General features: G+C 43.6%; 1 protein-coding gene across 1 annotated transcript; it reads left to right on the forward strand.

Moving 5' to 3' along the window:
* Window positions 1-1,758: 1,758 nt before the first annotated feature.
* Window positions 1,759-21,526, forward strand: SYT4 (synaptotagmin 4; the record flags this gene model as incomplete). The annotated part of the gene is made up of 4 exons (XM_081319291.1): window positions 1,759-1,792; window positions 4,978-5,792; window positions 17,966-18,086; window positions 21,219-21,526. The coding sequence occupies 4 exons, from the start codon at window positions 1,759-1,761 to the stop codon at window positions 21,524-21,526; spliced, it is 1,278 nt and encodes a 425-aa protein (XP_081175417.1).
* Window positions 21,527-22,276: the final 750 nt, after the last annotated feature.

Consider the following 22,276-nt stretch of genomic DNA (forward strand, 5'->3'; position numbering starts at 1 on the left):
CAGAGTCTCTTTTAGGCTAGATTTTACTCCTAGTGACTGCATGGCAATGTCTACAGTATGCACTTTTCCAGGAAATAATAATAATACAAAAGGGGCTGGCTATAGTTTCCTCCTGTTTTTCAACTTCCCACTCTTTCTTGCCCTTTTCCTGGTGATTCTTCAGCCCATTCCATCCCAGCCTCGCTCAAGGCTGCAGACCTTTGCAAGATCAGGCAGGACCCATCCTCCAGGGATGTCCATTCGTGACGGGGGACTTGTTCATAGCGCATGGCATCACAGTGTCAAGTTTGAAAAGCGAAAACGTGGGTGTGAAGAGAGGGAAAAAGCGGGAGGAGGAAGTGCCAGGTAGCTCTAACAAACCGCAATCTGTCATGAAGCTACATCTAATGAGCTACAATCTGTTTGGAATGGAGCTCTAACAAGCTATCATCTGTTTGCATATATTCTAGTCAGCCTGGGAATCGATGTCCAATCTTCCCCCTAGCGAGCACTCCAGATAGCTGGCAAGTGACTCTGAAGAAGCGTTTCCTCTAAAGAGACCGGGGAAAAAAAATGAAATTGTGTCTGGGACATTCCTTAACCCCCCCTTCACTTGCTACATTTCTGAATACAGCTCCTCTCTCTCTCTTTCTCTCCCTCCCCCTCCCCCTCCCCCTCTTTCTCCCTCTCCCTCTCTCTGTCTCTCTTCCCCCTCTCTTCCCCCTCTGTCTCTCTGTCTTTCTTTCTCTCCTTCTCTCTTCCTCTCCCCATCCCTCCCTCTCTCCACCCTCTCTCTCTCATTCTCTCCCTCTCCTTCTCCCTCTCCCCCCTCTCCCCTGTTTCTCCTTCTTCCCTTCCCCCCTCTCCTTCTCCTTCTCCATCTTCCCATCCCATCCCTCCCTCCCTCTCTCTCTCCCTCTCCTTCTCCCTCTCCCTCTTTCTCTCCCCCCTCTGTCTCTCCTTCTCCCCCTCCCCTTCTCTCCCCTTCTCCCTCTCCCTCTCCCCATCCCTCCCTCCCTCTTTCCCTCTCTCTCCCCTTCTCCCTCTCCCTCTCCTTCTCTCTTTCCCCATCCATCCCTCTCTCTCTCCCTCTCCCTCACCCCGTCTCCCAGGTTTAACACTGCCAGACTGGGGGTTGCAAAAACGCTGGCAGGGTTTGGTCCTAGAAATTAGCCTGGCTATCTACGCCCGTCTGAGAATGTGTGCTAATCTCCTGCAGCAGAGCCGTTAAAATAATTGATGAACGTGGGTTGGAGTCTCAGGAGTGGAGGACCGCGCGGGGGGGGGAGGGGAGGGGAGGGGGGAAAGAGAGAAGGGAAGGGGCGGGGGAGGAGGTACTGATTTCACTCCGGTAGCGTCAGAATTGCGTCAATTTGGGTTTCAACCACGTCTTCGGGCTCCGAGCTCGGTGAGTCAGAAGACCCGAACCAGCGGACAAGGGCTCGCGGATCGCTGGGACGGAGGGGAGGACCCAACCAAGCCTTGCCCCTCCCCTGCGCGAGTCTTCCCCCCCACCACCACCACCGCCGCCACTCGCGATTCCTCCTCTACCTCCGCCTCTTTCCGAAACCTTCCCGCTCTTTCGGGCTGGGGGTTGGTTGGCATCGCGTCGGAAAACAAGCCTCCTCTCCCGCCCCCCCCGCCCCGCCCCGGTTCGGTTGTGGTGGGGTGCGCGTGTGTGTTGTGTTGCCTTTTCGCTTGGATCCGCCGGAGGGAGAGAGAAGGGGTGGAAAGAGAGAAGAATCTTCAGCACCTTGGACAGCGCACGCAGCAAACAACATGGCTCCGATTACAGCCAGCAGAGAAGAATTTGGTAAGTTGATTTATTATTATTATTATTATTATTATTATTATTATTATTATTATTATTATTATTATTATTATTATTATTATTATTATTATTATTATTATTATTATTATTATTATTATTAGTATTATTAGTATTAGTATTATTAGTATTAGTATTATTAGTATTAGTATTAGTATTAGTATTAGTATTATTAGTATTATTAGTTTTATTAGTATTAGTATTAGTATTAGTATTAGTATTAGTATTAGTATTAGTATTTTAAAAAAAGAGAAATTCCCAAAATGCGAATTCGGGTTGGTTTCGTTTCCTGCCCCCCCCACCCCACCCCTACCGGTCCTTCTCAGGCAAAGTAGATGACTCTGCCATTTTGGACTCCTAAAGGGACTTTTGGACCCTGGAAACCTCAGGCATGTTTGATTGGGGAGCCGTCCCTTCTCAAGCATCTGTGGGAGGGTGGGTCGATCTGGCAAAAGTTTGCGTCTTCTTCTCTCCTGCTGTTTTGAGGTGTTCAGATTGTTCCTCCTTCTGCCTCCCTTCTCCCCATGTGGCAAACAGAATGTAAGGAGCGTGGTGGGGAGTAAGGGGAGAAGAAGGATGCGTTTGCCTCAATCTTTGTTTGAAGGAAGCTGTGATGGGGAGGAGGATGAGTCATTTCAAGCCTGTATTCTACATGCCCTCAGGGGAGGAAAAAAGGTCATAATTGCTTCCGTTAGTAGAAGGATAGCTGTTAGATATCTAAAAAGATTAGTCATCCATCTCAACCTTCATATATCTATAGCTTTCTATCTTTCAGTAGATATGTCCTTGCCTCTCGTCAAAAGTGTTGTTTCTTGGATAATGCACATAAAAGAGTTACCTCATGCTTTTAACTCAGTGCAAGATTTCAGAGAGAAACTTAAAAGTGGTTTGGCTGCTTTGGCTCTTGACTAACATCAAAACGTGGCAATTAGAATAAAATCAACGCTTGCCTTAGCATTCTTCATCTGCTAGAATGCTGAATAAATAAGCTTTTATTTTTTGACCAAGAGAAAAATGCATACATACATAGGTTGTTGTTGTTTTTTTTCCTCCCAGTTATTTAAGCGTGGGAAGATGAGTGAGTGAACATTGTCTCATGGATTGACTTTGCCTTGCAATGCTCTTGGGATACCGTCAGTACTTTATCGACAAAGTGTTGCATTTTAAACTCCTGATGGCCTCTTTTGGCACAATGGGTTCATTCCCAAGCAACATATGTTATTTCTTCCACCCCTGGGTCTTTTGGTGTTCCCTTAAAATAAATTAGGTCAATGTCGACTTCGGTTTGCATGCAAAGAATGTGGAAGGGGTCTTTTCAAATCGACACGGTCTGCCTTGTTATTTTCTTCATAGCTGTTAGAGTCTAAAGTCAGCATCTTGTTCTCACACAGATGTTAGAATTCCTAGGGAAATAGCCTCAAAACAGATGGCGATCCCAGCGGTGGTTACGGTAGAGCACAATGAGTTGGGGTTTCTTCTTGGTCCACCCCCTCATAGGTGCTCCTAATTTCATTTGCGACAGCTTGCGCCTATTGTAATCGACTTTGGAAAGATAATTAATATCTGTAACTTGCTCTCAGAAACAATCTGCTGGGTGCAGGCATCTAAACAATACTTGCACACATGTCGGTTGACAAAACCCATTCATGGGAGTGAATACCCATCTGAACTTCCTTGTAAGCACTGTATGGAAATGTTATTCTCTCGCTGTTCATAAGATGCCTCTCAGCTGGGAGAGACGTAAAAAGGGTGTGTGTGAAGGGAGCTAGTGGACATAGAAAGAGGATGCATGGAACTAACCCAGCAACCAATGTCTTATCCCAAGCCAACATTTCCGGCAGACTAATGTACAACCACGGGTTGGCTTCTCATAACTCAACCCTAATCAAAATGGACAAGTCCTCCCCTTAAAAGACAAGGAAACCCTCGTGCCTCCAAAATTGGCAATTGTCCACACTCAACCCTTCCAATGCTTGCTCAATAGGTCCATTCATCCTCCCGTAATTTCAACTTAGGGGGTGAGTCCGCTACCCTTCTACCATTCAAAAGCAGAGTCCTTCTCTGCGCATCCACTTTTCCTTTCTAGAAAATCCCCCTGCACACGTTTCCTTGAATACCGGTCCCCACGCATGAAAGAATGGCTTATTTTTCTGCAATAATATTTCATGCTAGGAGAAGTTAGTCTTTCATCTGGGTTGCCGTTACCTGCCCCTGGTGCTTGAACTTGCTCAGAAACGTTACTTATGGGCAGAATTGGATTTCCAATTAGTGGCGCTCATTTGGCCCTGCGTTGCTTACTCATGAAATGCTAATGATCTCCTCCGTGTCCCACTTTTATCCGTGCTCCAGATGTCATTGCAGCTTGCATGCTGTTTTCCCTATTGCTGTTTAGAATGTGGGCTGTTTTCTCTGAGCGACGGAGTGAGAGAAAAAAAAAACAACCACAATTGCTAGGCTTGCAGAAATAAGATACTAAATCATTGTTCTTTAGGCACCTCCGTTGCTGGATACTTCTGAAAATCCTTATCGGTTTCTCCTGAAATTAGAAAAGAAATGATTAACCCTGTACATAAGTGATAACAAAATAGTAGGGGTGGGGGGGGAAAATCATTGTATATTATCTGTATCCACATTGAGCTCAATATCGTTATGCCAGACCGGTGGGAAAACTGATAAAAGTTAACATTTTCTTGCTGTGTTAGAATCTCTTCTATAAAAGGTTTGTGTAACAATGAAGTTTCACCGGACTTAAGGGACAAAGCAAAGGCTGGTATGAAAGTGAACATGGGGATAATATATTTCAAATCTTTTTTTTTTTAATTAGCCAGATGAAAAGGCAAATGTGAAGAATGTAAGAGGGAACCAGCCTTTGTTACACTTAGTGAATCCGTAACTTTATCTAGGAAACCAACAACATTTAATTGCACCAGGTTGCTTGTTAAAACCATGACTGCTCAACTCTATTTCTCACAGTCATGCATCCATCTGGAGAAATCTCTTCAGACAGAAATTTTTCTTCATACCTGCAGGGGGCACAAAATGAATATGCTTTTTCTTAGTATATTGTACAGCTGAGTTGCTGCACTCTATCATTTTGCTAAGTTAACTCTCACTTGTCATCTCCGATGCCCAACGTTCATACGTTTGTTGCCCTTTGCTTTGACTTGCAGATGAAATCCCTACCGTGGTTGGGATCTTCAGCGCCTTTGGGCTGGTCTTCACCGTCTCACTCTTTGCTTGGATCTGCTGCCAACGCAAATCTTCTAAAGCCAACAAGACTCCTTCTTATAAATTTGTCCATGTGCTGAAGGGGGTTGATATTTATCCTGAGAATCTCAACAGCAAGAAGAAGTTTGGCGCAGAGGACAAAGGGGAAGCCACAAACAAGACTATCATGCCCAAAACCTCTCTGCATCTTGACCTGGAGAAACAAGATCTGAATGGCAACTTCCCCAAGACGATCCCTAAAATGCCAAGTTCTTCAGATGTTGAAGGCTTTACTCCGAAACTGTTTCCTGAGAGGGAGAAAGATTCAGTGTCTCCGGACAGCTTGAAGTCAACCACCTCAATATCTTCTGAAGAAAAGCAAGATAAATTAGGGACTCTGTTCTTCTCCCTAGAGTACAACTTTGAAAAAAAGGCTTTCATGGTGAACATCAAAGAAGCACGTGGCTTACCAGCCATGGATGAACAATCAATGACTTCTGATCCCTACATCAAAATGACCATACTACCAGAGAAGAAGCATAAGGTGAAAACTCGAGTGCTGAGGAAAACCTTAGATCCGGCTTTTGATGAAACCTTCACCTTTTATGGGATCCCTTACACTCAAGTTCAAGATCTGAGTCTCCATTTTATGATTCTGAGTTTCGACCGGTTCTCCAGAGATGATATCATTGGAGAAGTCCTCTTTCCCTTATCAGGAATCGAATTGTCTGAAGGGAGGATGCTGATGAACAAGGAGATCATCAAAAAAAACGTTAGGGTAATTAATCTTACTTATTCCTTCTCCTTCTCCTTCTCCTTCTCCTCCTCCTCCTCCTCCTCCTTCTCCTTCTTCTCTTCCTCCTCCTCCTCTTCCTCCTCCTCCTTCTCCTTCTCCTTATTCTTCTTCTTCCTCCCCAAGAGTATTTTGAAGAGGTGAGTTGTACAAAGATCAATATAATGTTGAAATGTTGAATAAATGAATGAAGTAGACCAGGGGTCTTCAAAACCTGGCCCTTTTATGACCTGTGGACTTCAACTCCCAGAATTCCTCAGCCAGCATGCCTGGCTGAGGAATTCTGGGAGTTGAAGTCCACAAGCCATAAAAGGGCCACGTTTGAAGACCCCGGAACTAGACATTCTAAACAGGATGAAAGGATTTGCAAACCAATATTTTGTCTATGGAGATTCCCAGTCATCCAGGTTAGGGTAGCCCTAAAGCAGTGGTGAGATTCAAATATGTGAATAACCGGTTTCCCTGTCTGGATGCCAATTCCAGAAGTCCATTCTGGGCCTGGGCAAGAAAAAAAATTAGCTACCGGTTCTGCCGAACTGGTGCGAAGCGGCTGAATCTCAACACCGCCCTAAAGGTGCTTTATCAAAAGGCAACTGGACTTAGTTGTTTTTTTTTTTTTAAATTCCCTTGAAAACATTTCAAGGAAAACATCCAGTTCTGCCGAGGAGTAGTGAAATGTTTTCAAAGGCAACAACAAGAAAGCCTTTTGGAGAAGCACCTGTGGAGTAAACCTATTCTATTTTCACTTATATCAGGCCAGGCAAGAAAGGAAACGATTGGTAATAAAATAAACTCTTGACGCTCAGTCTAAATCTCACTTTCCCAATTTCTCCTTAGCACGTAGATCACAAGTGTGGGCACTTAAGAGAACAACTCACTTTCAAAGTTGTAGACAACATTGTAAAACATAGCGGGCTCAGCCATGTCCCGGACATGGCTACAGGCTACTACAGGCTGTTTTAAATAAGCCAGACCGCAGATAATAATAATAATAATAATAATAATAATAATAATAATAATAATAATAATAATAATAATAATAATAATAATAATAATAATAATAATAACAACAACAACAACAATAATAATAATAATAATAATAATAATAATAATAATAATAATAATAATAATAATAATAATAATAATAATAATAATAATGTTGGAAGGGACCTTGGAGGTCATCTAGTCCAACCCCTTGCTCAAGCAGGAAACCCTATACCATTTCAGACAAATGGCTGTCCAGTCTCTTCTTAAAAACATCCAGTGTTGGAGCATTCACCCCTTATCCTTGTTTTCACTAGACTAGACATACCCAATTCCTGTAACCGTTCTTCACACATTTCAGTGTCCAGCCCTCTGATCATTCAGACAAATGGCTTTCCAGTCTCTTCTTTAAAACTTTCAGTGTTGGAGCATTCACAGCTTCTGGAGGCAGGTTGTTCCACTGGTTAGTTGTTCTCAATGTCAGGAAATTTGTCCTTAGTTCCAGGTTGCTTCTCTCCTTGATGAGTTTCCATCCATTGCTCGTTGTCCTCCCTTCGGGCGCTTTGGAGAACAGCTTGACTCCCTCTTCTTTGGGGCAGCCCCTGAGATATTGGAACACAGCCATCATGTCCCCCCCTCCTTCTCTTCATTCAACTAGACATACCCAATTCCAGCAACCTTTTGTGTCGCTTAGTTCTGACAGCAGCTCTCCAAGAGACTCCAGAGATTTAGCCTGGTCCTTTAAACAGGCCATCTTTCCTGTGTTAAAACTTGGTTGGATGACGCTCTGTGTAGACAAAAAGGAATAGCCAATACTCCAGAAGATAGGCTTAAGATACAGAAGGATCTGGACAGACTCGAACACTGGGCACTATCTAACAAAATGAAATTCAATGGTGAAAAAAGTAAGGTTCTACATTTAGGCAGGAAAAATCAAATGCAGAGGTATAGTATAGGTGGTACCTTGCTCAATAGTAGTAACTGTGAGAGGGATCTCAGAGTCCTAGTAGACAATCACCTCAATATGAGCCAGCCGTGTGCTGCAGCTGCCAAAAAAGCCAACACAGTGCTAGGCTGCATTAACAGAGGGATAGAATCAAGATCAAGTGAAGTACTAATACCACTTTACAATGCTTTGGTAAGGCCACACCTGGAATACTGCATCCAGTTTTGGTCACCACAATGTAAAAAAGATGTCGAGACTCTAGAAAGGGTACAGAGAAGAGCAACCAAGATGATTAGGGAGCTGGAGGCTAAAACATATAGGGAACGGTTGCTGGAATTGGGTATGTGTAGTTTAATGAAGAGAAGGGTGAGGGGTGACATGATAGCAGTGTTCCAATATCTCAGGGGCTACCACAAAGAAGAGGGAGTCAAGCTATTCTCCAAAGCACCTGAAAGCAGGACAAGAAGCAACGGATGGAAACTAGTCAAGGAGAGAAGCAACCTAGAACTAAGGAGAAACTTCCTGACAGTGAGAACAATTAACCAGTGGAACAACCTGCCTCCAGAGGTGGTGAATGCTCCAACACTGGAGGTTTTTAAGAAGAGACTGGACAGCCATTTGCCTGAAATGGTATAGGGTTTCCTGCCTGAGCAGGGGGTTGGACTAGATGACCTCCAAGGTCCCTTCCAACTTTATATATTATTATTATTAGCTCCTGCAACAAGCCAAATTCGGTATGGGAACTGTGTTAGCATTAAAAAAAAAAACACATGACATATTTTGTGTTATCAGCATCAAGGCATTGTACTCAACTCATCACGATAGAGCAGTCCTCTTATGCTCTGATTGATTAGAGTAGGGAACTGAACTGTCTAATAGCTCTAAGAGTGGGAAGCTGTGAGCTCATACATTTGGCCGGCTCAGCAATAATTTAGCAATAATTCAGACTGGTGACAGGATAAAGGAAATAATCTACCGGACTGAATTTCGGGAGTAAGAAAAAAAAAATCATTCCACAGGAGGCAAACCAGAAAAAGAAACCTTGGTTCCTTGTCAAGCATAATGTAGCAATCAAAGCACAAAGATATAAGTCAGGGGTCTTCAAACTTGGCTCTTTTGTGACTTGTGGGCTTCAACTCCCAGAATTCCTCAGCCAGGCATGTGTGCCTGGCTGAGGAACTGGGAGTTGAAGTCCACAAGTTTGAAGACCCCTGATGTAAGGTTTGAAGACCCCTGATGTAAGTCAATAGTTTATGAGCCTTGACAGGAACAAAGACAACAATCTGGAGGATTGCTGTAAACTGTTCATTAAACTATATCAAGAAGCATTTAGATTAAGTGTCAAAGGGCCAATTGGAATACTGGAATACTGCATCTAGTTTAGGTCACCATGATGTAAAAAAGATGTTGAGACTCTAGAAAGAGTGCACTTTCTTCCACTGAGACAGTAGTATTAATATTAAAAATATTGGAAGGAGAACTAATTATAGACCCGGTCCGGGCGAGTAGGCTAGGTGTATCTCTATCAAACAATAAAGCATTATAACAGAATAACGGAGTTGGAAGGGACCTTAGAGGTCTTCTAGTACAATCCCCTGCTAGGCAGAAAACCCTTTACCAACTGTCAGGAGATTCCTCCTTAGGTCCAAGTTGCTTCTCTCCTGGATTAGTTTCCATCTGTTGCTTCTTCTCCTGCCTTCAGGCACTTTGGAGAATAGCTTGACTCCCTCTTCTTTGGGGCAACCCATCAAATGTTGGAACACTGCTATTGTGTCCCCTCTCGTCCTTCTCTTCATTAAACTAAAGGTAAAGGTAAAGGTTCCCCCGCACATGCGTGCTAGTCGTTTCCGACTCTAGGGGCCGGTGCTCATCTCCGTTTCAAAGCCGAAGAGCCAGCGTTTGTCCGAGGACGTCTCCGTGGTCATGTGGCCGGCATGACTGGACGCCAAAGGCGCACGGAACGCTGTTCCCTTCCCACCGGAGTGGTCCCTATTTTCCTACTTGCATTTTTACATGCTTTCGAACTGCTAGGTGGGCAGAAGCTGGGACGAGTAACAGGCGCTCACTCTGTTACGCGGCACTCGGGATTTGGCCCCGCCAACCTGCCGACCTTCTGATCGACAAGCTCAGCGTCCTAACACACTGAGCCACCACGTCCCTCTTCATTAAACTAGACATACCCAATTCCATCAACCGTTCTTCATAAGCTTTAGCCTCCAGTCCCCTGATCATCTTTATTGCTCTTCTCTGCACTCTTTCTAGAGTCTCAACATCTTTTTTACATCATGGTGACCTAAACTAGATGCAGTATTCCAGGTGTGTCCTTACCAAGGCCTTGTAAAGTGGTCTTAACACTTCAAGAGATCTTGATTCTATCTCTCTGTTAATGCAGCCTAGGATTGTGTTGGACTGTGGTTTATACAGTAATAGGCTAAAATTGTATTGGGCATGCATGCCCAATGTTATCTGTGGGTGTGGCCAAGGAGTGTCACCATGACAAAGTCATCATCACAGCATTGCAAGTGAAGCCCAGCCTCTTTTTGACGGGCCTCATGACATTGCCTGCCTGCTCCAAAGTTATAGTGCCTCAACGGTGAGAGCCAGGAGATGCTTCTGGTGTTGCTGTGGTGATGAAAATGTGTTAAAAGTCACATCCAGTGCAACCTCAGCTTGCCATGAAGCATCCCATAGGATTTTATCTCAACTTACTTTTCTTCTCTCTAAATAGGAACACGACAAAGTAAGAAAAATAGGCTTGTAAATTGCAATTGGAGTCAGTCATTTTGGCAGATCAATGCACATCTGTTGTAGCAATCCGATGCCTTGTTTATGCACCATATTTTCATCCTTTAAGTGTTCCATCCTAATTTTAAGGTATGAATTTCAGCTTTGGAGAAGCATGGCATTTAAGATGAGGCTGATCAAAACAAAACGAGCATCTCTAATGATTAATGAACACGGGGTGATTTTCAGTTGATTCTGCTATGGCTGATGATTAATGGATATGCCTGTTTGAACATGCATATGAGAACATAGAATATTATTTTAACTCTGTTGGGCTAAATGATTAATGGGTTTCACTAAATCGTTATCTACCCAGCCTCACATTCTTAAGAATGTGTATCTAGGCAGATATATTTCAGAATCTGCTACTGGAGTTGCTGAAGTTCATTTTTTTTGCTTAATCATCATTTACGCTAGTCAGAATAGAATAGAATAGAATAGAATAGAATAGAATAGAATAGAATAGAATAGAATAGAATAGAATAGAATAGAATAGAATAGAATAGAATAGAATAGAATAGAATAGAATAGAATAGAATAGAATAGAAGTGGAGTGGAGTGGAGTGGAGTGGAGTGGAGTGGAGTGGAGTGGAGTAGAGTAGAGTAGAGTAGAGTAGAGTAGAGTAGAGTAGAGTAGAGTAGAGTACAGTAGAGTAGAGTACAGTAGAGTAGAGTAGAGTACAGTAGAGTAGAGTAGAATAAGAGAGTTGGAAGGGAGCTTGGAGGTCTTCTAGTCCAACCCCGTGCTTAGGCAGGAAACCCTATATGATTTCAGACAAATGCTTGTCCAATCTCTTCATAAAAACTTGCAGTGTTGGAGCATTCACAATTTCTGGAAGCAAGTTGTTCCACTGATTAATTGTTGCATTTATGAATTCAGTCATTTGGCATTCCAAAAATGTTCTTGGGCAAAAAATAGTATTGATACATTGTTGTCATCAGCAGTGGAGTATATAAACCAGGGGTCTTCAAACTTGTCCCTTTTATGACTTGTGGACTTCAATTGCCAGAATTCCTCAGCCAGGCATGCCTGGATGAGGAATTCTGGGAGTTGAAGTCCACGAGTCATAAAAGGGCCAAGTTTGAAGACCCCTGATATAAACTAATATATGAAATGAGAGCAAAGCCCACTCCCTTCTAGCACTGATGATGTTACCTAGTTGGGTAATGAAGTGTTTGGAAGAATACAACCAAACTCAGTGAGCACCAAGGATCCTACCAGTCAGCTCTGAGCTACAAATATTCTCTTCAGTCAGTCAGTCAATCCATACATCCATCCATCCATCCATTCATCAATCAATCAATCAATCAATCAATCAATCAATCAATCAATCAATCACCAAGCACAGTATATTCCAGTAAATCCAATGAGAAAAACTTTGTAATGGCTTTGAATATATTGCCTGTTTTTGCCATGGATAAATTCCATAGAATCTGCCAATCCTCAAAACTATTTAGCACAAATTCCCAGTAGTCCATTAAATATCAGTTGGCCAATCAGAATAAGTAGCTTTTAGGATGTAGGCGTCAGTCTTCTTCTTCTTATTCTCCGGAGTTCTGACTCTAATTCTAAATACTTTCTTTGCCCCATTGAATTCCACAAGGTTTACGACCAGATCAATATTTTGATATCTGGTTGCAAATCAGCGTGGAAACATCTTCAGCTTTAAGTGGCAGCTCATTTCCTATTAAAATCCCAAACCTTGTACATGTTTCAGGCAACCAATATCACAACATGAGGACCTGCCAGCATATTGACTTTGGGATAATTGCTTTCAAAAGATCAAGCATCAAATCAAATTGCTTTGATGTGTAGCAAACAATATTCCCATCTAGAGTGTTTTATGGCTTTTAATCCATCTCTGACCTGAACAGATGAAGCTTGTTCGGCTTACATTTCCCTGCTTTTGTATATTTTTGTTCCCACAAGGGGACCATATTGTTTTCTGCAAAATCTTGATTTGTTCTCTGATATTTTTGTTTTGGCCCGTTGACTTGGTTATTGCAACCCTTATTAATTACGACAACGTTTCAAGAGATTGGTTAAAGGTTTAGTTCTGTGCTGTAGGGTTCAAAAGCTATATTTTCATGTTCTCTAGTCCCAATCTGGTATTGTCAATATTTTGAAAGATGCATTCTAGGTAACAATTTTCTGACTGATTTAGGACGTTTCAGAATTGTATTACAGTTAAGAGAGTGAAAGGAGATAAAGCTGGCTCAAATATGAATGGTATCAATAACAGAATAACAGAATTGGAAGGGTCCTTGGAGATCTTCTAGTCCTATACCATTCCAGACAAGTGGCTGTCCAGTCACATCTTAAAAGCCTCCAGTGATGGAGTATCTACAACTTCTGGAGGAAAACTGTTCCATTGGTTGACTTCTCTAACTGTCATGTGTTGACTGTTGGGAAATTTCTCCTTAGTTTTAGGTTGCTTCTCTCCTTGGTTAGTTTCCATCCATTGCTTCTTGTCCTGTCTTCAAGCGCTTTGGAGAATAGCTTGACCCCCCACCCCTTTCTTTGGGGCAACCCCTGAGATACTGGAAGACTACTATCATGTCACTCCTAGTCCTTCTCTTTATTAGACTAGACATACTCAATTCCAACAAACGTTCTTTGTATGTTTTAGCTTCCAGTTCCCTGATCATCTTTGTTGGTCTTCTCTGCATCTTTGTTACATCATGGTGACCCAAACTGGATGAAGTGTTCCAAATGTGGTTTTACCAAGGCATTGTAAAGTGATATTAACCCTTCACGTGATCTTGATTCTCTCCCTCTGTCAATGCAGCCTAGCACTGTGTTGGCTTTTTTGGCAGCTGCAGCACATGGCTGGCTCATATTTAAGGGATTATCCACTAAGACTCTGAGATCCCTCTCACAGTTGCTACTATTGAGCAAGGTGCCACCTATACTATACCTGTACATTTCGTTTTTCTTGCCCAAATGTAGAACCTTACTTTTTCCACCATTGAATTTCTTTTGTCAGATAGTGCCCAGTGTTCAAGTCTGTCCAGATCCTCCTGTATCTTAAGCCTGTCTTCTGGAGTGTTGGCTATTCCTGCCAGCTTGGTGTCATGTGCAGATTTGATGAGTTCCCCATCTATCCCCTCATCCAAATCATTGATGAAGATGTTGAAGAGCACTGGGCCCAGAACAGAGCACTGGGGCAACCCACTACACACTTCACTCCATGTAGATGCAGTTCCATTGAGGACCACACGCTGAGTACGGCCTGTCAGCCAGCTACGAATCCATCTGTTGGTGATGCTGCCTAACCCACATTTTTCTATCTTATCAAGTAGTAGGTTGTGGTCTACTTTATCAAATGCCTTACTGAAGTCCAAGTAAATTATATCCACAGCATTTCTCTGGTCCACTTGTTGTGATTCAGGGTCAGCCTGTGGGTTCGGCAGTTGGGTCGGACGACTCAGAGGAGGAGGGGGGTGTTGAAGACCTTGCTGAGGGGGTTGAAGATCTTGCTGATGAGGGCTCTCAGCCAGGCCCCTCCCACTTGGTCACCATGGAGACCCAGCTGTGTGAGCCTGACAGTGTGGATGAAGATGACCCACAGCTGGCCCTGTTCAAGGACGCCCGATGCAGGAGGCAGTCAATTAGGAGTAAACAGAGGAAGGCAATGGGGCTTCTCGGAAGGAGGCAGAGAGAAGCCACGCCCTGAACTCTATGTAAGGGGAATGTGTGGGGAAGGCTGGTTTGCTGAAGGCAACCGCTTGGATAGTTCATGTTTCTTAAAGCTCCTGTTTCTTGGTTTGTCTTGTTCCATTTGTTTTTGTGGTAATAAATTTGGCAGGCGTAATTCCAGCCTCTTGCCTTCTTGTAAAAGGGGTTGTCCCTGCTTTTGATGCAGGGCCGGTAGCAGGCTGGTACAGAACACCACTGGAAGACTTGGAGAACCAGGTTACAAACAGATCCTCATGGAAAAAACAAATATATCTATATGGTCACTAAGAGTCAAACTTGGATTACCAGTGACTGGAAGTGTTCGCTGTTGTATGATGTATGATAGCCATGTGACAAAGTCTAAAGCTCTGTATAAGTAGTCCTTGACTTACAATAATTTGTTTAGCGACCATTCATAACTGTTCAAGAAAGTGACTGATGACCATTTTTCACCCTTACCACTGTTGCAGCATTCCCGTGGTCACATGATCACAATACAGGTGCTTGGCAACTGGCATGTTGTTCTGTCCCAGCCCACGTGAGTCCTGGTTATGCTCGCAAGGAGAAACCCCTCTTCCAAGAAACAGGCAGGAACTGCAGAAAAAAACAACCCAAACCCCTTTTATTATTCACAGACCTGAGTCAATGCCCAAGGCAAACAAACACAGTTCACAGAAACTCGATCCTCAACACGAATGGCGGCCTTCGGCAACCAGCCCCTCCCACACCTTCCCTTTTATAATTCAGCCAAGGCGTGGATTCCTAATGCCTTCTCCTTTGCCTTTGGAGCTGCCCCCTTGCATTCCTCTGTCCTACTCGCTTCTCTTGCCGGCGCTTTTGTGCATCCTGGATATTTCCCAGCTGTGCTTCATCACTGTCCAACTCAGACTCCCAGCATGGCTGTGTCTCAGCCTGAGTGCGAGTAGAGGGGCCAGGCTCCTCGTCCAACCATAAATCTTGGAGCTATTGAGAGCGGGACTGTGCTGCAGCTACCCATCCATGCCTACCTAGACATGGCGACCCGGCTGTGATCACTCAGCCATGCCCACTCAGCCACACCTTCCTAGTCATGGCACCCCAGCTGTGACCATCTAGCCACAGCCACTCAGCCACACCTACCTAGTCGTGGCAACCCGGCTGTGATCACTCACCCACGCCCACTCTGGCATACCTACCTAGTCGTGGCAACCTGGCTGTGATCACTCAGCCACTCCCCCTCAGCCACACCTAGTCATGGCAACCTGGCTGGGACCACCTAGCCACGCTCACTCAGCCACACCTACCTAGTTGTGGCAACCTGGTTGTGATCACTCAGCCATGCCCAATCAGCCACACCTACCTATTTGTGGTGACCTGGCTGTGACCCTCCAGCCATGCCCAGCCAGCCACGCCTACCTAGTTATGGCAACCCAGCTGTGACCATCTAGCTATGCCCACCCAGCCACACCTTCCTAGTCATGGCAACCCAGCTGTGACCATCTAGCCACAGCCACTCAGCCACACCTACCTAGTCATGGCAACCCGGCTGTGATCACTCAGCCACGCCCACTCTGGCATACCTACCTAGTCGTGGCAACCTGGCTGTGATCACTCAGCCACTTCCCCTCAGCCACACCTAGTCATGGCAACCTGTTCTGTACCAGCCTGCTACCGGCCCTGCAGAAAAGGCAGGGACAACCCCTTTTACAATAAGGCAAGAGGCTGGAATTACGCCTGCCAAATTTATAGCTACAAAAACAAACAAGACACGAACCAAGAAACAAGAACTTTAAGAAACACGAACTATCCAAGCGGTTGCCTTCAGCAAACCAGCCCTCCCCACACATTCCCCTTATATAGAATTCAGGGCGTGGCTTCTCTCTGCCTCCTTCCGAGAAGCCCCATTGCCTTCCTCTGTTTACTCCTAATTGACTGCCTCCTGCATTGGGCGTCCTTGAACAGGGCCAGCTGTGGGTCATCTTCATCCATGCTGTCAGGCTCACACAGCTGGGTCTCCGTGGTGACCAAGTGGGAGGGGCCTGCCTGAGGGCTATCATCAGCAAGATCTTCAACCCCCACAGCAAGGTCTTCAACACCCCCCTCCTCCTCCTCTGAGTCATCCGACCCAACTGCCGAACCCACAGGCTGACCCTGAATCACAACACAACCCGGCTGGGACCACCTAGCCATGCCCACTCAGCCACACCTACTTAGTCATGGCAACCCGGCTGTGATCACTCAGCCATGCCCAATCAGCCACACCTACCTATTCGTGTTGACCTGGCTGTGACCCTCCAGCCATGCCCAGCCAGCCACGCCTACCTAGTTATGGCAACCCAGCTGTGACCCTCCAGCCATGCCCACCCAGCCACACCTACCTAGTCATGGCAACCTGGCTGTGACCATCTAGCCATGCCCACCCAGCCACACCTACCTAGTCATGGCGACCCAGCTGTCCCCATACAGCGATGCCCACCAGCCATGCCCATCTGGCTGTTTAAGGGCAGCCATAATGCGGCCTTTGGTGAAATTGATTCTGACACCGCTGAACTGCATCCACACCATTATAGAAAGAGCCATTTCAGCTGTGATCTAGCTGAGGAGTGCCCGGTTGGCTTCAAACATCTTCCTCAAATGTAATGTGACTTGGCAAGTTCTCTAAATACAGCCAAGATTGTTCAAAAAAACAAATGGAGTTGCATGCGACTATAACGTTGCCTGATATGTGAATTCAACCAGTGTAGCTCCTTTAACAAACTGTGGTTAAAAAGCAGATGGAATCGAATCAAATCATCAGGAAGAAAGTACGGATTGGCCCAACGCATGTTTCAAAACAATCTCCAGATTTGTCATGGATTCTCAGTTTTTTGTTTTATCTAGTAATCAAAAAAAGGAGTGATGGAAATACATGAAATTAATTGGGCCAAATTTACTAGGACCTAGCTTGTTCCTTTGGTGCCAGTTGTGGATTAACACATCTAGATTTCTAGAGCTTTAGGCCTATGTTCATGACCTTGGGTGGTTGTAAAAATAATAAGGGCAGGATACAAACAAACAAATAAATAAATAAAATAAAACATAGCAGAAAGACCTCCAAAGTCCCTTCCAACTTTACAATTATGATTATGATGATAGATAGATAGATGATAGATAGATAGATAGATAGATAGATAGATAGATAGATAGATAGACAGACAGACAGACAGACAGATGTATAATACACAGATAGATGAAATGATGATAGATAGGTAAATAGATAAATAAATAGAACAGCCAGAGAGAGAGAGAGAGTCAGATGATAGATAGTTGATAGGATAGATAGATAGATAGATAGATAGATAGATAGATAGATAGATAGATAGATAGATAGATAGATGATAGATAGATAGATAGATAGATGAGATAGAGATAGAAAGATATAGATAGAAGAGAGACAGACATATAAATATAGACAGATAGAGATAGATAGATAGATAGATAGATAGATAGATAGATAGATAGATAGATAGATAGATAGATAGATAGATAGATAGATAGAGATAGATAGAAATATATAAATAGAAGACAGACAGACATATAGATATAGACAGATATAGATAGATACAGTATAGATAGACAGACAGACAGACAGATATTCATCCATCCATGCATTCTTCAGATGTGAAATATTTTGTTGCTAGTGGCAAAGTTAGTTTGCAAATCAGAATATTGCAAATCTGTCTATCTCGAGATTTGAAGCAGCTCTAAACATTGCAGCTCAACCAACTTTTCTCTTTAACTCTGCAGAAATCGTCTGGGCGTGGTGAACTGCTGATCTCACTTTGTTATCAGTCTACAACAAATACTCTCACTGTGGTCGTTTTAAAGGCCAGACATCTACCTAAAGCTGATGTTTCAGGATTATCAGGTAATTTGAAAAAAGGAGACCACATTGATGGATTCTCAGCTGTCAAGGATGGGGACAGGTTGAACCTAGGAATTTACCGATTACAGGAAAGCAAATGATGTTCTTGCTTTTTTGTTGTTGTTGTTATTGTTAAAATAATAATAAAGTTTCAGAGCTACTTTTGAAAAGGGCAGATGTATGAATATTCTTTTTGGCGGAGTTTTAAGCCTACTCTAACTCCCACGGAGATAAATTCACCATAAAATAGCACTCAGAGTTATGTACCGCTTCACAGGGCTTTGCAGCCCTCTATAAGTGGGTTACAGAGTCAGCCTGTTGCCCCCAACGATCTGGGTCCCCATTTCACCCACCTTGGAAGGATGGAAGGCTGAGTCAGCCTTGAGTCGGTCAGGATGAAACTCCAGGCTGTGGGCAGAGTTTGCCTGCAATATTGCATTCTAACCACACTGCCACGAGGGAGGGAGGGAGAAAGAAGGAAGAAAGGAAAAAAAAGGAAGGAAAGGAAGGAAAGGAAGGAATAACAATAGCACCCAGACTTATATATCGCTTCACCTTGCTTGACAGTCCTTTCTAAGCAGTTTACAGTCTCAGCATTTTGCCCCCAACAATCTGAGTCCTCATTTTGCCAACCTCACAAGGATGGAAGGCTGAGTCAACCTAGAGCCTGTAAGGGTTGAACTACTGGCAGTGAGCAGTGAGTTAGCCTGCAATACTGCATTCTCACCATTGAGCCAATGCACCTCCTGCAAAAACAAGCATAAAATGATAAAATCAGGTTAAGCAGGAATATAATAATATTTTATGTGTGTGGGGGGAGGGAGAAAACATTTGTGACCTATGAATTATGAAAGCTATTCTAGGTCATTCACTCGAGTGATGTTTGAGGAATAATATCAACACATGCAACTTTCATCAGCTTTTATTGAATTGGAACAGAGTGGTTAGTCTACCCATAAACTTCATTTTTCGTGTCTTCATAAAGATACTGTAATGTGCATATAAGTCCATGCAGCTTTGAATTGGCTCATTATTCTTCTGTGTTGGCTTTGCCTGTAAGCTCCCATGTCCAGAATTATTAGCAATAACCATTCAGACCCAGGAAATATGGAAGCTGCCAAACACCAATAGAATAGAATAGAATAGAATAGAATAGAATAGAATAGAATAGAATAGAATAGAATAGAATAGAATAGAATAGAATAGAATAGAATAGAATAGAATAGAATAGAATGTGGAGTGGAGTGAAGTGGAGTACAGTAGAATAGAGTAGACTAGAATATGGAATGGAATGGAATAGAATAGACTAGAATATGGAATGGAATAAGAATAGAATAGAATAGAATAGAATAGAATAAAATAGAATAGAATAGAATAGAATAGAATAGAATAGAATAGAATAGAATAGAATAGAATAGAATAGAATAGAATAGAATAGAATAGAATAGAATAGAATAGAATAGAATAGAATAGAATATGGAATGGAATGGAATGGAATAGAATAACAGAACAGAACAGAACTAGAATAGAATAGAATGGAGAATACAATAGAATAGAGAATAGAATAGAATATGGAATGGAATGGAATGGAATAGAATAGAATAGAATAGAATAGAATAGAATAGAATAGAATAGAATAGAATAGAATAGAATAGAATAGAATAGAATAGAATAGAATAGAATAGAATAGAATAGAATAAAATAGAATAGAATAGAATAGAATAGAATAGAATAGAATAGAATAGAATAGAATAGAATAGAATAGAATAGAATAGAATAACAGAACAGAACAGAACTAGAATAGAATAGAATGGAGAATACAATAGAATAGAGAATAGAATAGAATAGAATAGAATAGAATAGAATAGAATAGAATAGAATAGAATAGAATAGAATAGAATAGAGCTGGAAGGGACCTTGGAGATCTTCTAGTCCAGCCCCCTGCTCAAGCAGATGTTGTAGGGTGTGCTTTACCAGAGCTGGCATGCCACAGCCCAGTACCGGTCCACAGACTGGGGGTTGGGGACCCCTGTTCTAGTCCAACCCCCTACTCAAACAAGAGACTCTAAACCAGAGGGCCACAACTTTTTGGGCACCAGGGACCACCGGTTCCATGGAAAGAGGTTTATCTGCAGACTGGAGGGTGTGTGGTTGTGTGTGGTGCCTGCATCCCACGGATGGGGCTTTGCTTGTTTGTGCGGACCAGTTGCTGGCATGCCACAGTCCAATGCTGGTCCATGAACTAGGGGTTGGGGACCCCTAATCTAGCAGATGTAGCACTACTCTGGCCTGGTTTGAACCTTGTTTCTTCTGCATATGAGACACCTGATCTAGCCAGGCACTGCAGTTCATCTGCTATAACAGAAGTCCCCAATCTTTTGGGTTCTGTGGAGAGAGGTTTTTCCACGGACCAAAGAGTGTGTGGTTTTTGTGTGCTGCCTGCGTCTCGCAGATGGGGCTTTGCTTGTTTGTGTGGACCGGTTGCTGGCATGTCGCAGCCCAGTACCGGTCCACAGACCGGGAGTTGGGGACCCCTGCCTTATATCATTTCAGAGAAAAGATTGTCCAGTCTCTTCTTAAAAGCCTCCAGTGATGAAGCACTCACAACATCTGAGTTGTTGTGATTCAGGGTCAGCCTGTGGGTTTGGCATTTGGGTCGGACGACTCAGAGGAGGAGGGGGGTGTTGGAGAGGTTGCTGAGGGGGTTGGAGAGCCTGCTGATGAGAGCCCTCAGCCAGGCCCCTCCCACCTGGTCACGACACAGACCCAGCTGTGTGAGCCTGACAGCGTGGATGAAGATGACCCACAGCTGGCCCTGTTCAAGGACACCCGACACAGGAGGCAGTCAATCAGGAGTAAACAGAGGAAGGCAATGGGGCACCTCGGAAGGAGGCAGAGAGAAGCCACGCCCTGAACTGTTTAAAAGGGGAATGTGTGGGAGGGCTGGTTTGCTGAAGGCAACCGCTTGAATAGCTCCTGTTTCATGGTTCGTGTCTTGTTCTGTTTGCTTTTGTGTCCATAAATTTGGCAGGCTTAGTTCCAGCCTCTTGCCTTCTTGTAAAAGGGGTTGGCCCTGCCTTTTCTGCAGGCTGGTACAGAACACGAGTCAGTTCAAGTGTTCCTTTTTTTTTGCAGACCCTTACGTCAAAGTGAACCTTTACCACGCCAAGAAGCGGATCTCCAAGAAGAAGACGCACGTCAAGAAGTGTACCCCCAACGCGGTCTTCAACGAACTCTTTGTCTTCGATATCCCTTGCCAGGGTCTGGAAGAGATCAGCATTGAATTCTTAGTACTGGATTCCGATAGGGGATCTCGGAACGACATCATCGGTCGATTAACCTTGGGAGCTTCGGTGGAAGGCACAGCTGGAGAACACTGGAAGGAGATCTGTGAATATCCCAGGAGACAGATTGCAAAATGGCACATGCTGTGCGACGGCTAACGGAAGCACCAGGAGGTCGGACCTTTTGAAAAGAGAAATCCCATAGGCAAGGATTAGTTTTGTTTCTTTGCAATGTATAATCATAGGCTTGCACTCTGGGAAACGGGTGGGGGGGAAAAAACCAACCTTTATTGTTGTCGTGATCGTTAAGACCGGAATCAAACTATCCCAACAGAATTTAACTTACATTTTGGTTGAGGTTCTCTTCTTCTTCTTCTTTTTTTCTTTTTGCAAAAAAAAAACACAACAAAAAAACAAATATCAAACCATCCTCCTATAGCGAAGGTTCATATTCCGCGACAGAGTATGCCCCTCTAGAGACACAAAGGGCTGTAACCACAAATTGAAACTGGTTTCTTAAAAACACACAGACACACACACACACACAGACACAAAACCACTAATTTATTAGGAATTTTAGATGACGACAGCTCCATTTGATAAGACGCTGGGTCTAGAAATGCCTGCGAAAGCCGCGAAGCAAATGAACTAACAGACAAAAAAAAAAAAGGATTAAAACAGCATGCGTGAATGGGAAGGAAGTTTTTCCTCCAATTTTATTTTATTCATTTATTTTGGGGTTACGAAACCACGTTACGTAAAGGTTAATTCGTACTTCGTGGGATGCAAAGAGTTGGGATTATTATTATTATTATTATTTTTTAAACAACCCGCATTTCCTATTTTCGGCCTAACTTGCTCTTTTTCGAACTGAGGAGGGGATTTAGATTTTACACAAGGGACTGTGGC

Source organism: Vipera berus, assembly GCF_964194415.1.
Source record: "Vipera berus genome assembly, chromosome: 2".
Taxonomy (NCBI): domain Eukaryota; kingdom Metazoa; phylum Chordata; class Lepidosauria; order Squamata; family Viperidae; genus Vipera; species Vipera berus.